At 42.4% G+C, this 16,185-nt stretch overlaps 1 protein-coding gene across 3 annotated transcripts in view; it reads right to left on the bottom strand.

Annotated features, from left to right (window-relative positions):
• Positions 1 to 16,185, bottom strand: part of cacna2d2a (calcium channel, voltage-dependent, alpha 2/delta subunit 2a) — a 362,960-nt gene that overhangs the window by 32,253 nt on the left and 314,522 nt on the right. For all 3 annotated transcript variants that reach the window (XM_055647851.1, XM_055647852.1, XM_055647853.1), the window contains 5 exons: positions 15,782 to 15,879; positions 13,115 to 13,205; positions 10,973 to 11,035; positions 4,781 to 4,884; positions 1,446 to 1,547 (listed from right to left, as the gene is read on the bottom strand). In XM_055647851.1, coding sequence (XP_055503826.1) covers positions 1,446 to 1,547; positions 4,781 to 4,884; positions 10,973 to 11,035; positions 13,115 to 13,205; positions 15,782 to 15,879 — 458 coding nt within the window. The remainder of the gene's footprint in view (positions 1 to 1,445; positions 1,548 to 4,780; positions 4,885 to 10,972; positions 11,036 to 13,114; positions 13,206 to 15,781; positions 15,880 to 16,185) is intronic.

Here is a 16,185-nt window from a genome sequence, read left to right as displayed (position 1 = left end):
TTCGGCCCTTCGAGCCAGCACCGCCATTCAATGTGATCATGGCTGATCATCCCCAATCAGTACCCCGTTCCTGCCTTCTGCCCATATCCCCCGACTCTGCTATTTTTAAGAGCCCTATCTAGCTCTCTCTTGAAAGCATCCAGAGAACCGGCCTCCACCGCCCTCTGAGGCAGAGAATTTCACAGACTCACAACTCTCTGTGAGAAAAAGTGTTTCCTCATCTCCGTTCTAAATGGCTTACCCCTTATTCTTAACCTGGCCAATCGATCCAGATCCTGCTGCAATCGTTCACAACCATCTTCACTATCTGGAGGATAGTGAAAGAGATACTGAAAGACTGTTGTTAATGTTGTGCCTTTACCTTTGATGGACAGCAGGGATAAGCCAGGGAATTGCAGACTAGTGAGCCTTACATCAGTGGTAGGAAAATTATTGGAAGGGATTATGGTCAGCATGGCTTTGTGCATGCGAAATAACATTTGATCGCCATACCATAGGGAGGATGTGATTAAGCTAGTGCGGGTGCAGTAAAGATCCACAAGGATGTCGCCTGGATCAGACGGCTTGAATTATGAGGAATGATTGGATAGGCTGGGTCTGTTTTCCCTGGAGTGAAGGGGGCTGAGAGGTGCCAAGAAATTATAGAGTGGTGCCAAGAGATAGAGCTTGCTCTCACAAAAATTATAAAGATAGCCAGAATCTTTTTCGCAAGGTAGGTCTAAAACTGGATGAGACAGGTTTAAAGGAAATCTGAGCTATAATTTTTTTTCTTTTAAAGCAAACAGATTGGTTTGCATCTGGAACGAGCAACTGGAAAGGGAGAGTGCGGATATGGAATTGGGATTAGTATTGGCAGCGATGATGATTGACATGGTGTACTGGAGACCTGTTACTATGCTAAATTACTGTATGGCTTGTAGGAACCACCCAGTCATCTCTGGTATGTTCACTGACCTACAGTGGTGTCTTGTCTGGGAAAACCTTCGGATGGAAATCACAATCCTTGTTTTAAAATCCTGACATAGTCCTGTTTTCCCTGTAACTACAGACTCTGCCAAACCTTGGATATAACTGTTTAAGAATGAACTGCAGATGCTGGAAAATCGAAGGTACACAAAAATGCTGGAGAAACTCAGCGAGTGCAGCAGCATCTATGCATCTATCGGGCCGAAACGTTGCCTATTTCCTTCGCTCCATAGATGCTGCTGCACCCGCTGAGTTTCTCCAGCATTTTTGTGTACCTTGGATATAACTGGTTCCTCTATTGCTGACTTCACCATCCTAGGTCCTATGTTCTCAATTCCTTTCCCCTTTTGAGGTTACTTACCTTAATTCCTCCTCATATGATGTTAAATTCAGAATAATAGGCCTCTGAAATATCTGGGGATGTTTTACTGTGGAAAGGTTTTCGGTGACGAGTTGATGGATGAGCTGATTTGACGTACCTGCAGGTTTCAGGGATTTCCCGTAGATGCGAAGGTCTACAGCAGCACTCACGAGAACCCCAATGCTACTGTTCAGCATGTCCATCCCCAACACGCTGTTTGCTGAGGAGCAATTGGAAGACAAAGTTACAATTTGTTCACATTAGGATTTAAGTCAGTGGAACAGCAGGTGAAATGGAAGCAACGTAGGTGTAAAAACAAATATATAGGAAAATGGTTGAAATTTCAAAAACACACAGTGCTGGAGGGACTCAGCAGATCAGGCAGCATCAGAGTAGGAAATGGACAGACATCATTTTGGGTTGGATCCCTTCTTTAGATTGGGAGATGAGTGTACGAAGGAAGGGAAAGGAGCCAGGTGACCTGCACCCATTTCTCCCTCCATTTTTCAACATCTCCCCCTCCCCCAGTAAGCCTGTTCTTTTCCGTTACTTCGTCCATTCATGCCTCTATCCAGAATCTCCCATTTCTCTTTTATACACCCGCTTACTCCTCCCTGCTGTCGTCTATCCACATCCTTCCTCCAGCTTTAATTTTCACTCCTCTTCAACTTTCCTTGTCTGATACCCTTTCGCCCCCTTTTCACCTCTAGCCGTTGTCACTTACTCCACATATCTGCCAATCAAACCCCCCTCACCTGCACCCACCTATCTTTTGCCAAACTTTGACCCACCCCTTCCTTTCTTTTCCACCTTTCTCCACTCTACTCCAATCAGTCTGACGGTGTCTCATCCCTGAAACGTTGCCTATCCATTCCCTCCCCAACCTACAGAGTTCCTCCAGCATTTTGTGTTTAGCTTAAAACTTAAGAGTTGTGATCACGGTTTCAAAAATGCTCTTCCACTAAAACACCAAGTGACTTGGCCAGACCTTATCCCCAATACACAGTCCAGTATGGTCCCTCCTCAATCTAGACTATCCACATACTATTTCAGTAAACTCTTTTAAATACACCTAACAAATGATGCCTCATCTAAGCTTTTTTGCACAGATTAAGTCCCATTCAGGGAGCAGGTGGCGCCGAACAATGGCTGCCTTGCCAACGGTCTGTCTCGTCTTTTTCCTTCTTTGTTGCTTTTAGTCAGTTGTTAAATGTATGTTTTAGTATATCTCGAACTTTGTATTATGTGGGAGGTGGGAAAACTTTTTTAATCTCTTTCCTCGACGGAGATTCAGCATTTTCCTTATCATATCTCCGCCCATACCGCGGCCTAACACCGTGGAGCTGGAGGCATCTTGCTGGGGATCGACTGCGGGAAATCCAACCATGGGAGCCTGTGGATTCAACATCTCGGAGCTGGCGGTCCAGTCCCTTTGCCAGTGATCAACCTCGGAAGCTCCAACAGCGGGAGCCTGCGGACTTAACATCGTGGAGCTCTCGGTCCCTGGTTAGAGACCGGCTTCGGGAGCTCCAAGCCCGCAGGAGCTTCGACCGCCCTGATCACGGGCGCTTCGATCACCGGCTGCGGGAGTTTCAATTGCTCTGACTGCGGATGGTTCGACTCCCCTGACCGCGGGAGAATAAGGAGGAAAGTAAATAAGGCTTTATTGCCTTCCATCACAGTGACGAATGTAGAGGAGCCACTGTGATGGATGTTTATGTTAAATTTTTATGTGGTTGCATGCTTTGTTGCTTTTTTTGGTATGACTGTATGGCAAATCAAACTCCTTGTATGGTTCACATACTTGTTTTGTTTTCATACTTGGCTAATAAAAAAAATCAATTACAATTACAATATTGGGGGAAAGGTCACTGACAATCCTGTTGCTTTTGCATCTGTCTGTAATCTGTCTACATAGCTGTTCCTCCATCTTCCGCTGGGAGGTGTATAGAATAATATCGCAGAGTGATTGAATCTTTCTTATTTTTGAGCTCTACCCATGGGTCTACAGTGGCCAAACCCTCCAGTATGTCCTCTCTGTGCCACTATGACATTCTCCCTGATTAGTAAAGCAACTCCTCTACCTCTTTTACCTTCCTCTCTATCACGTCTGAAACATTAAAACCCTGGAGCTGCCAGTTTTGACCTGCTCACAACCAAGTCTCTGTAATGGCCACAACATCATAAAACAAACCAGTCCTCTCTCCTCATGCTCAATCTCCCCTCATAAATACCACATCCTAGGCAATAGCCTGGTGAATCTTTCTGCTCCCTCTCTAGTGCATTCACATACTTAATTCATATGAATATTTATCACCAATTTGCTGCTGGACCTTTTATTTATGAATACTTAAACTAACATATATAATTGGAATAATGCTGTATTTATGACATTTGTTAAAGTAAGATCTGTGGGTTAGCCTTGGAGGAGCTTTGGAGAGACAGATAACATTGTTTGTAGGTTAAAAGTGAATGATTCACAAACTCCTCATTAAAAATCCAATACAAACATGCAACTGGTGTCTGTGGGACCCATTATAAATCTCCATCTCTCTGGACCCTTCGTTAGTCTAAGCCGCAATTTCTGGATTCTCGATGAATCCCAGTGGGTTCCTCTGATTCATCTCATATTAAATATTGTGGGATTCTTATTTAAACACCCTACTTGAGTCTTTGTGGGACCATTATTACATCAAGACCGTTGGACCCTCTATGAAGTGTACCTTGACACCCGGTAGGACCCGCTATACTCCTACACTGAGACATTTAGGGCCCGGCTTTATCTCATAACAAGACCCCGTGGGAACACTTAAAATAATGATTCCAATTAATTCTCGGTGAGAAACTGTATTAATGCCCTCCAGAAACTCCGTGGAAACCCTTTAATAATCCCCCCAATTATTCCTCTGCAGATCCTTCAAATAATCCCCATTAAACTCCATACGGGATGCACATTTCATCTCAGATCACAATTCTGTGAGTGTCTATTCAATTCAGACCATGACAATGTGAGATCCAGTCGCATTCAGTTTGAATCTCTGTTTGACCCTCTGTTAATCTCACCACAAGGTGCCATGGAAACCTCTATTAATCCTACCCAAGACTCCTCCCAACAGGTCTCTATTACACTCAGATTGTGAGTCTGTGGGACCCTCTTAATCTCACACAGAGACCACATTTGATCACCTCATTAAGGCCCTTTCAAATCATTTGTGAATATTTCCCATCACTGTTGAACCTTGCATTAATGTAAAATACCCAAACTGACTGAAATGAATTTGAAAGAATACTATGTCAATGTGTGAAATCAATGAGTGAAATACAAGTGAGTGGGCCTTTGAGGAGCTTCGGAGATGCTGATAACATTGTTTTTGAATTAATACAAATTATTCAAAAACTCCTCATTAAAAATAAAATGCAAACACGAGCCTGGTATCTACGTGGGACACGTACGTTCCCTGTACGGTGTACTGAAGATAAGGCCAGTGTTGTCTAAACTTCTCTTGTAGTAGCTTGAACTGAAGGGCTCTGGGTCTTCAATCCAGTCTTCAGCAGCCCTGTAAACACACATAGCTCAGTGCCAAACAAGATATATCTACCGTTCAAGATATTTCTACTCAAGAAAATTTATAATGGGAATGAAGCGTTTTGTTCAAAGTGCCCGTGCAGTTCACAATATGCCCTGGAACACCTTGAATCCCCCGTTCATCATAGTCCTGACCACACAATCACAGAAAGCACATATTCTGCAGAAATGCAGCACTAAGGAGCAAATTTGGAAAGTTAATTCAACAAGTGAGAAATGTTTCAGAAAATTAGTGAAATGTTATCATATTGACATGACCCAGACCCTTGCAGTGAGGGAACAAGTGGTCAAAGCTTATTTGAGACCAAATCTCTCTCTGTGCTGGATGTTATTGAAGCGTTCTGAAACACATCCCAGCACATAACACAGTTCAAGATTGATTCAACACATTAAATCAATCGACTGGATAAAACATGTTGATCCAACCATTGACTCTGCACAGAAATTAACCTTCTGTTTCCTCAGTTCTTTATTTAAGAGTTATAATTGTAACTACAAAGAGAGGGGGGAGGGGGATTGCAACACAACTTGGGGGGGGCATTAACCAGCAGAAATTAAGAGGGCAGAGTAATTCCAAGAGACAGTGTAAACTCACAGGTTATTATAAATCCATGGGGGATTGTAATTCCAAGATGGATGAGAGATTCCAGGGAGAGTGTGCCTCCTACAGGCAGTTTAATTCCCAGGGCAATGCAAAGCCAGGAACATCTTCACTCTGAGGAGCGTGCAATTTGAGGGGAACTGCCTTGAGACAGAACCCAACAGGTTGATTTTAATCAGTTGCTAAACTGAGTGGAACAATGGCAGATAGAATTTAATGTCAATATTTAGGTTGAGCAGGCTGGGACAGGTTGAGCAGGCTCAGATTATATTCCCTGGAGTGCAGGAAGATGAGAAGTGATCTTATAGTAGCGTTGTTACAAAATGTTACCATCATCGGCGCTACAGATCTAAATATCCACAGTGCAGTTTTAGATTCAGGACGCTTTGGGGGGGGGGGGGGGGGGGGGGGGGGGGGGGGGGGGGGGGGGGTATTGGGGGGGGGGGGTGAATGGGATCAGTTGTTATTTGGGGGGGGGGGGGCTGTACGATTTAATCACTGCATTGAAGTTAAATGCGACTTTTAATGCCTTCAAGATCACGGATCGCAATGTCAGGACAAAACAAAAGGTATGTTGTTTATTTACCATATTATCTTGCTTTTTGGTATGGCTTCATTTTAATCTTATGATGCGAAAATTTTTATTTAGGTCCCATACGAATCTTGCCGGAACATTCCAATCGATCACATTCCAGCAACATCCACTCTCAAGATAATCAAATTTCATTATTTTTTTTCTTTACACAATCATGTCATAAGAAAATCTAAATCATCGATATTTTGTGATATTGTCTTGTCTATCCATTATCAATATTTTCATACTAAATATCCACAGTACAGTTTTAGTCAGATGTATTGTGCAAAAAATAATGATTTTTGATTATCTTGAGAGTGGATGTTTCTGGATTAATTTATGGGAATTAAACATCAAATTCCTTCCATTTGGCATATAAGCAAGACAAAGTGAGATTTAAAAATCATGTTATATTGTGAATTCTTGCGTGAATGGGGTCAGTTTGTTATTTGTTATTTGTATACGTAGGCTATTTAAAAATGTTAGCCTGTTCTTAAGAAATGGATAGATGTTTAGATCTAGTAATTGAATTTAGATGAATTAGATTGATTAGATGAATTAATTGATTTGATGAAACTGATGAATATGATTTTTTTGTTTTGTATTTACTATTTGTTTTAGCGTTTAACTATTATTTCTACTTTTTAAAAAAAAAACTGCAAATGATAACTTGTTTCTGTTAATGCCGTTCAGTGTTTTTTTTTTCTTTACATTTTAAACAGATGTCTCCAAAGATGAAATGCAAAATTGTTAATTCAAATGCCCAGCAAAAGAGACTGATTTAGACAGCATTCGCAGAGATTATCCGAATCTTGACTACTCCAAATGTGATGATTTACAGGATATTTTTAACGGGGACGTAGTGGGCAGGAAAGCATGTCATGCGTGGTTTGAAGAGCAAAAAGTTGTAGTTTAGAATGCCAAAATTGAAAAGATGAGGTAAAACAAGGTGTACAAAGTTGCTTACTGGTTACAATCTGAGGAGTACAATGATGCTACTGATTGTGATATGCCAATGTACCAGCTAGCAACTGATCTTCTCTATAAAGACTTGGTCTTTTGCTAGAAATAGTCATTTCTTTAACTCTGTTACGTACTTACAGCATATAATACAATAATATTAAAGTTCTGATCTTGAGAATATCACATTTTTGAATTTTCAAGGCGGTCTCGTTGTTTATTACTATTTCCGTCACAACGGCAATTTTGTAATTAGCTACAATTAGGTAACTAACTAATTATATGCTTTAATTTCAGGTCATCCAAGTAAAATGTTTCATATTTGTTTCAGAATGCTTCAATTTATAATAGCTGAAAATTTCATTCAGTTCTCTTAATTTTTAATAAAGTTATGGGCTTATGACAGTCCTCGATCACAGCTTTTGTGTTAAGTTAATGGAAAAGCAATAGGGAACAAGATGCTAATTTCCGAGTATGAAAATGACCATAACTTTTTTAATACTGAAGATATGAAAGTGAATTAGGTATCAAATTAAAGTTATTTTTATGTTTTCTGATGGGATAAATTACAGCCTTGATTTTGAAAATCTCAAAATTTTGAACCATTCCTCCTTATAGAGGCATATAAAATCATGAAAGGAATAGATCGGGTAGAGGCACAGAGTCTCTTGCCAGAGTAGGGGAATCGAGTACCAGAGGGCATAGGATTACGGTGAAGGGGGAAATATTTAATAGGAAATATTTAATAGGAATCCGAGGGGTGACTTTTTCACACAAAGGATGGTGTGTGTAGTTGAGGCAGGGACTACCACAACTTTTAAAAAGCAATTAGACAGGTGTATGAATAGAACAGGTTTAGAGAGTTATGGGCTAAACACATGTGCGTAGGACTAGTGCAGATGGGATATGTTGGTTGGAGGGGGCATGTTGGGCCACAGTTGTATTAAATGTACTGCCGTTTGTTTCTTCACTGCCGTTTATTGTTCGTTTGTCCACCGAGCTTGGTCCGCCAAGGCCTTCTGGATCTCCCAGTTGCGAACCATTTTAAGTCCTGATCAGAGTGAGGAAAATGTGAGGGTCAGTGTGCTGTAAATGAGGATCAGTGTGTGTTAGTGAAGATGCAACTCCATTTACAAGTTTGCGGATGACACCACCGTGGTGGGCCTGATCACGAACAATGACGAGACGGAGTACAGGAAGGAGGTAGAGAAGGTGTCAGGCCAACAACCTCTCCCTCAAAGTCATCAAGGTGAAGGAGCTGTTTATTGACTTCAGGAAGTGTGGTGAAGTACATGCCCAATCAGCTTTTATGTTATTGAAGTGGAACTGGTTGAGAGCTTCATGTACTTTGGCATAAATATTACTCACAAACTGTCCTGGACCAACCACACTGAAGCAACAGCTCCCCCAGGAAATAGAGGAAATTTGGCATGACTCCAATGACTCTTACAAACTTCTACATATGTACCATAAAAAGCATACTGTTGGGTTGCAATACAACTTGGTTTGGGAACTACTCTGCCCAAGACTGCAAGAAATTGCAGAGAGTTGTGGATGTAGCCCAGTCCATCACACAGACCAGACCTCTAGACTTCATCTGATAAATATTACCAACAATCTGTCCTGCACAAACCACATTGAACCACAATTGCTGTCAAAAGAAAGCAGCCATCTAATCAAAGACATCCCATCCCAGTCATTCCTCTTCTCTTTGTTCCTGTCACGCACAAGATACAGAAGCTTGAAAGCATGCACACCAGACTCTCCCCCTCTGCTACCAGGCTTATGAATAGTCCTTCCAGAAGCAAGTGCACTGTCCCATTCACCTCGACCCTATTGGACTTTGTCCATAGAACAGGAGCACTACAATATATATTCTGCACTCTGTATCTTTCCCTTTGCTCTACCTATTGTGCTTGAGTTTGGCGTGATTGTACTTGGGTATAGTAATAATAATCCTAACCACAAATCTAAACCTCAACCAGTGTGCTTTAACACAGAGAGTTAGTGTGCAGTGACTCTGAGGATCAGTCAGCATGCTGAAATGAAGGGTCAGTGTGCTGCAATCCCGAGAGTCAGTGTTCCTTAACAGAGGGTCAGTGTGCTTCATGTTAAGGGTCGGTGTGCCTTTACTGAGGATTAATGTGCTGTAACTGTGGATCGGTGTGCTGTAACAGGAGTAGTGTAATGTAATTATGTGGGTCAGTGTGCTGTAACTGAGAGTCAGAGTGCTTCAATTCAGTAGAACAGTAAATTGGAATTAAGGATTATGGTGCTGTTATTCTGAGTGCCAGTCTGCCATACCTCTGAGGATTTGTGTTGGATAATTGAGGATAGAGAGTATGCTATAATTCTGAAGGTCATCATGCTGGAATTGAGGGTCAGTTTGCTTTAACTGATGGACTGTGTGGTGCAAGTGAGGATCAGTGTGATGTGACTGAGGATCAGTGTTCTGTAATTGAGGGTAGGTTGCATGCTGCAATTCTGAGAGTGATTGCTGGAACTGGGTATCATTGTTCTGGAACTGAGCATCGGTGTGTTGTAAACTAAGGGTTGGTGTGCTGGAACTCTGAAGATCAGTGTATAGTGACTGAAGATTACTGTGCTATAAGTGTGGGTCATTGTGCAGTTACTTTGTGGGTCATTGTGCAGTAAAGGTTCATCTATAATACTGGTGTCCAAGAAGAGCAGGGTAACATTTCTGAATATCTACTGACTGATGGCACTAGCATCTGTATAAGGATATCGGTGGGAGATTGGTTGTGATGCATATCACCTGCTGCCTTTGGCAGGATCTGGACCCACTACAATTTGCTAACTCCACAACAGATCAATAGAGGATGCCATCTCGCCTGCTCACCACACTGCACCAGACAGACCACTGGGACAAAAAAGAACACGTACTGTTGTTCATCGACTACAGCTCAGGGTTCAACACCATCATCACCTCTACACTAATCATCTAGATCAGAGAACTGGTTTGCAATTGGTTCCTCAACTTCTTTATCGGCAGTCCACATCAGTACGAATTGGCAACAACAATCCCCTCGATAATTATGAGTACAGGAGCTGTGTGCTCAGTCCACCACTTTGCTCTCTCTATACCCATGACTGTGTAGCCAGACACTGGTCTGATTCCATTGTTGGACAAATAACAGGCAATGATGAATCAGTGTACAGAAGGGAGATTAATAATCTGATTGAATGGTACCAGGACAATAGTCTTATTCTCAACATTAGCAAGACCAATAGGTAATTTCAGAAGGGGAAAGACTGAACAGGACGGTCAACAGTCCCGAGAGAGTCAACAGCCTCATGCATATCTCTAAAGATCTGTCTTGGGTCTAGCACACTGATGCAATCCTCATAAGATTGAGGAGATCCCATATATCGTTGAATACTTTATCCATCTTCAGCAGATGTTCTATAGAGTGCACACTGACTGGCTGCAATGACAGCCTGGTTAGGTCACTTGAACATCCGGCAACAAAGTAAACATTGTAAACAAAGTAAGGTGGTCAACATTGTCCGGTCTATCATGGATACCAACCTCCCCACTATCAAAGGGATCTCCAGGAGGCTCCTCCTCAAATGGGCAGGTAATACCATCAAAGACCCACATCATCCTGACCACAGCCTCATCTCACTAATACCATCAGGAAGAAGGCAGTATACATTTGTTTAATTGTTGGCAATTGGCTTCCATCTTGCAATCTGAACATTAATATTGAGGCTGAAATATGAATCTCACTGTGTCTGCTAGGAGACAAAATGTAGCACTGCAAACAACCGCTTCATTATAAACTCAGTCTGGTCTGCGCCCAACGCCTGACTCACCAATGTACTCAACCATCAAGTGGTATGTAGAATGGAAGAAGCCTATCATTTTACATGCATATCAATTAAAAGAAAAAGAATACTCACTTGGCTGGAAATACTCTGGTGATTCCTCCATCTGTAGCTACGAAAACTGCAAGCAGACCCAGCCTGAAATTGCGGGTTTGTGGAGTAGTCATGGTGCAGATGCATAAAAGTCAGAGATTGGAAGTGACGCAGAGACAGTGAGATAGATTGAGATAGACGAGGTCAGGGAAAAGGACATGGCAACAGATGGAGTGTTCAAACATAGAGACCCAGAATGATGAATGATTTATTTAAATAAACCATAGAGAGAGATTTAATATAGACAGTGAGAAATGCAGAGACAGAGAAACACAGAGAAACCCAGAAAGAAGGTGAAAGTGGGATATAACAAGCAGAGAGGAGGGAAGAGACAAAATTAGTTAATTGTTCAAGAAAATTTCATCCACTAATGGATTTTCAGTTCTGACAGGCTTTGACCGCTCCTGTGGAATTTTCCTGTATGGTTCATTAAATTTCTTGCTCCAAAAGACTTCCCTTTGTTGCAATCAAAACATAGTGAACTTAGCAAGCACAGTGTGAAAGTTAATCCGAGTCAATGCCGAAGTGAACACTTTGTATCCTACAGGTCACTTATTAAAACACAGGAGGAGGCACTTGGTCCATTGGATCCAAGTAACTCCCAGCAGAGTAGTTCCATCCACCCCATTTCACCCTCTCCCTTTTCACTTCAACTTGATTCCTTGCACTTACCTAACAATTCCTCTTTGATTCTCCTGCCACCCATTCACACTTGGGACAATTTTCTGCAGCCAATTAACTGCTGGCATGTGTTTGGGATGTGGCATGAACGGATTATGCAAATTTATGAGAATACCCAAGGTCAGCATTGAATCCTGGTCCCTGGCACTGTAATGTGGCAGCATTTATTGCATAATTGCATAAATCTCATTCTGCTAGCAAAGAGTTAACTCTCAGAAATGCAGTAAGATTGGTAAGGGCCAGATCCTCACCTGTTCAACCTGTACTTGCTCAGGGCATGACAGGCAGAATCTATGCATTCCATGGCAGTCTGAGTATAACAGGCAATGACATTAATTGTGCAGGAATTGCACCCAGAGAACACAATCTCCTTAGAATATTTTATACACAAGGTGGTATATAAATGCAAACTGTTGCTGGTGTGTGTATACAATTTAACCTCCGATTGATTCACTTCCGATCAGGAATTGTGATAGGAGTAGGGTTGCCAACATTCTCAAGAGTCAAGAGTGTTTTATTGTCATATGCCCCAGACGAGACAATGAAATTCTTACTTCATTGCTGCAGCACAACAGAATATGTAAATATTGTACATAACGGGGGAAAAAAAAAGAAAAAGTTCAATATATAACAAATATAATGCAAATAACAAATAATATAGTCTTTTGCAGTTCAGAGCTCAGAGCTTATTCGTTGTGTTTAATAGCCCGTTGGCTGTGGGGAAGAAGCTGTTCCAGAGCCGTGACGTTACAGTTTTCAGGCTCTCACTCCCAAGTAAGGGACAAAAGGTCAAAATAAGGGGCAAATTCCCGATGGCAATTCATTGCCCGACTCAGCCGTGGCTGGGTGAATGATGAGTTGGCCCGGGTGCTGGACTGCACACAAAGCCCAGCCGGCGGGCCAGCTGAGGAGTTTTGGCCCGCGTGCGATGTCGCGCGTAAAGTCCAGCACCCCATCCAACTCATGAACCGATGATCGGCCATGAGAAGGAGGGGTGGTGGTGTCGGCGGGAAGCGAAGTTCAGAAGGTCAGACAGCTGGCCGGGCTGCCGACTGATGGGGCCAGGGGCGAGGCTGCTGCTGCTGCACTCCATGGGCTGCACTACGTCGGGATGGGTGAGGCGAAAGTCCCCTCGACCCGAGTAGTAGCAGTCAAATATGGGAAAAGGACGGTACCGTATGGGATAAACCAATTTAGCCCTATATATGGGATGTCCCGGCTAATACTGGACAGTTGGCAACCCAAGATAGGAGCCCACTTTTGCTTAAATTCCTCCTGAGCTGCCGAATCCCCAGGGAGCTGGAACAATGCATGTTTAGTTCATTGCAGTATTTCCCTTGCAGTCTCCCCTCCCTATCCTACACCACCACCATCTGATATGGTAATGAACCTGCTCCCTTCTCCTGACCTGCTTCAATAATTTGTGCAGCATCAGGAACTTACGTGTGCAAGTCGTGATTCTTCCAAACCTTCTCCACTAACTTGGCAGTGATTCCCGAATCCAAGATCAGATTGTAGATCAAATCTGATTCACCTGGAACATAGAGATGAGGTATGAATGTTATTCACAGGTTTCTGAGCTTGGTCCTGTTGCAAACTCACATTGACCCTTCTCTGGAATGACCAGATGAGCAATCTTGACCGTGTTCCTACAATAAAGATACATACATCTCTTTGAATAGTTTATAAACACCCGTTGACTTCACTGAAGGCACTCTCAAGAATAGGTCCCACCTAATGAACACAAGCAGGAGGTGCAGTCAGACCATTCATATTTACATCTTCTTCTGAAACATTCCTGCTCTTTTCCAAAAGTCTGCCTCCAGATGGAAAAAGAGTTCGCTCGTAAACAGAGCCTTCAAATGGTAATTTGGTGCACAAATACCAAGAGTGAGACTCATTTAGGGGGTGCATACTTGGCTATAAATACAAGTAATAATTGTTCACAATGTATCATGGTGTGATTTTGGTTAACCAGAGATATTATTGAATCACTGCATTTGGGTCAGGTTAATTAGAGAGCACAGGGTTGCTGTTTTGGGTTTACTTTAAGCATTACATGGTGAGATGACCACCAGTGCAAGGCAGAGTCAGACGAATACAGTATATGGAAGAGGGAATGGCCAATCCCTACTGTTTCCTTGCTAGTCAAAATGGAGCTTGTTAGATTACTCCCATTTCTCAGCTCAGTCTGAATCCTTGGTCACGGTTCTTCCAGTTCTCCTTCAGGCATTGTTTAAACCTGGTGAGACCTTTGAATCTACCTCCCTTCCAGGTAGTGACTTCGAGACCCTGACAATACTTCAGATTTAACATTGCTTTCTTCATCTCCACGCATCTAACACTAATTTTCTCATTTGTGGCCTTTGCTAAGGAAATAGCTTATTTCTGTTCATCGTACAAGGGCCGCTTATCATTTTAGTAATTCTTCCAGTAATTCTTCTTTCAACTCCTTTGTTCCACAAAAGCAACCAGAGCAGCCCGTCTTCCAGCCCTGGCAATATCCTCTCACAAATCATCTGCACCACTCTTGGTGTTATCATACCCATGCTGTTGTATATCAGGGTGAGCTGGGGTTACAGCCATACTGGGTTAGGTGAACCAGTGACATTACAAAGGCAATACAAGGTCATAGTTTGAGAATAAACCCTTATTTTCTTTTGTAATCAACAGGACCATGCTTGAGATTTCAGTATCAGGCCACGCTGTAGTTTTCTTGCCACACCACTGCCTCCCTAGATCAGAATTATTGATATCATTGATAACATAATAGATTATAAGTGGAAATGGCACATGTGTAATCGTAACAATATTGGGTAGGCGTAATAACTGCACTGGACCAACATTCATGTATTTGGATAATGTAATAAAAAGGAGCTGCAGATGCTGGTGCATACACACAAAATGCTGGAGTAACTCCAGTGGAAATGTCCAACACTAAAGGGCATAGCTTTAAGGTGAGAGGTGATAAGTTTAGTGGAGATATGCATGGCATGTTTTCTACAGAGGGTAGTGGGGGCCTAGAATGCATTGCCAGGGGTGGTGGTAGGTGAAATTGGTGATGTTTCAGGTTGAGACCCTTCTTCAGACCCATAGGGTCAGATGCATAGGATGTGTTTATTTTCCCAGGAATGGAGGAGGCTGACCAGTGGCCTGATAGAGGTTTACAAAATTATGAAAGGCATAGATAGGGTGGATCATATACTTTTCCCCTACCAGGGTTGCCTAAAACCGGAGGACATAATTTTAAGATGAGATGGAGGAGGTGTACATGGAATCTGAGAGGAGATTCTTCAAGACGGAATGGCTGATATCTGGGATGAGGTGGTGGAGATGGCTACAAACACGACACTTAATCGGTTAAGTGTAGTGTTTGTATCAGTGTCAGTAATTAACAGCCAAGGTCTAGTAGGGAATGGACCAAATGCTTGTAAGTGGGATTAGTATAAATAAGTGCAACAATTGGCATGGACATGGAAGACCAAAGGACCTGTTTCTGTGGTACACACTGTATGACTGTTTGCAATGTACACATCTTTGACAAGCTCATACTTACTTTATATTTGGCATTATTGTAATTTATCTAAGAATGAAGGTAACTCTACGATGAAATCCACATCACTTCATGTATTCTGTGAGTGAATAGGTAGGTGCAGGTCCACATCCAATTCCACTCTGTACATAGCTTATCAATGTTTATCTGCCAAAGGTTTTCACCTCAGTGAACTCACAACACTAATGTAAGAATTACACTTAAGACATGCTATGGCAAGGGATTTAAAAAAAATCACCTCAGGTATAGTGAGCTTCTGAATTTCACATGAATCTGGCTACAGCAAGGAGAAAGAGGTGCCGATATTAGAACCCACCCTCTTGCATAGATTGTCAGTGCCTTGAACAACTTAACTTTTAAAATTTAGATGTTTGTCCACAAGAGATAATGTTACAATGTTATGGTCATTGCTTCTTTTAATGTCGGTAAGTGCAGCAGCAGACCTGTGCTGTGCATAGAGATTAAACAATATAATAACAAAATCAGAAAGCCCAAAGCATCCGTAAGCTGGCAGTCAATTAGAGATGTTCTATCCTGAAGACCACTGCTGTACTCACAATTCTTGTAGTCAGGAGTGTTCGTATCCATCAGTGAGATAAAATTGAGCACAAACTCGGTGTTGTTGTCTGACTTGACCAGATCCTTGCAGTATTCCCTAGGATGAAATCCAAGTGTAAACACATTCCATGAGGGTAAAGCGGACACTGGTGTGGAAGAGACAGTGACAAGCCCTCACCCTCAAACCCCCAGGGTGTCACTCTGGTACAGGGATTGGACAGTACATGTAGGAGGATCATGCTGCAGGTAGTTCCCTATTCTTTAACACACAGACAGCCGGGCAGTTACTGCCACATGTGATCGTCATGCAGCGGTATGAGCCTTGAGGAAATGACCAGAGCAGCCAGGAAGCTTGTGCATATGCCGGTGATTTGATAATGGCGAGAGACTTAGCCAAAGCAAG

This window comes from Leucoraja erinacea, chromosome 16 (genome assembly GCF_028641065.1).
Source record: "Leucoraja erinacea ecotype New England chromosome 16, Leri_hhj_1, whole genome shotgun sequence".
NCBI lineage: Eukaryota > Metazoa > Chordata > Chondrichthyes > Rajiformes > Rajidae > Leucoraja > Leucoraja erinaceus.
The sequence above is the reverse complement of the archived record's forward strand: the minus strand, read 5'-3'. Positions and strand labels throughout refer to the sequence as shown.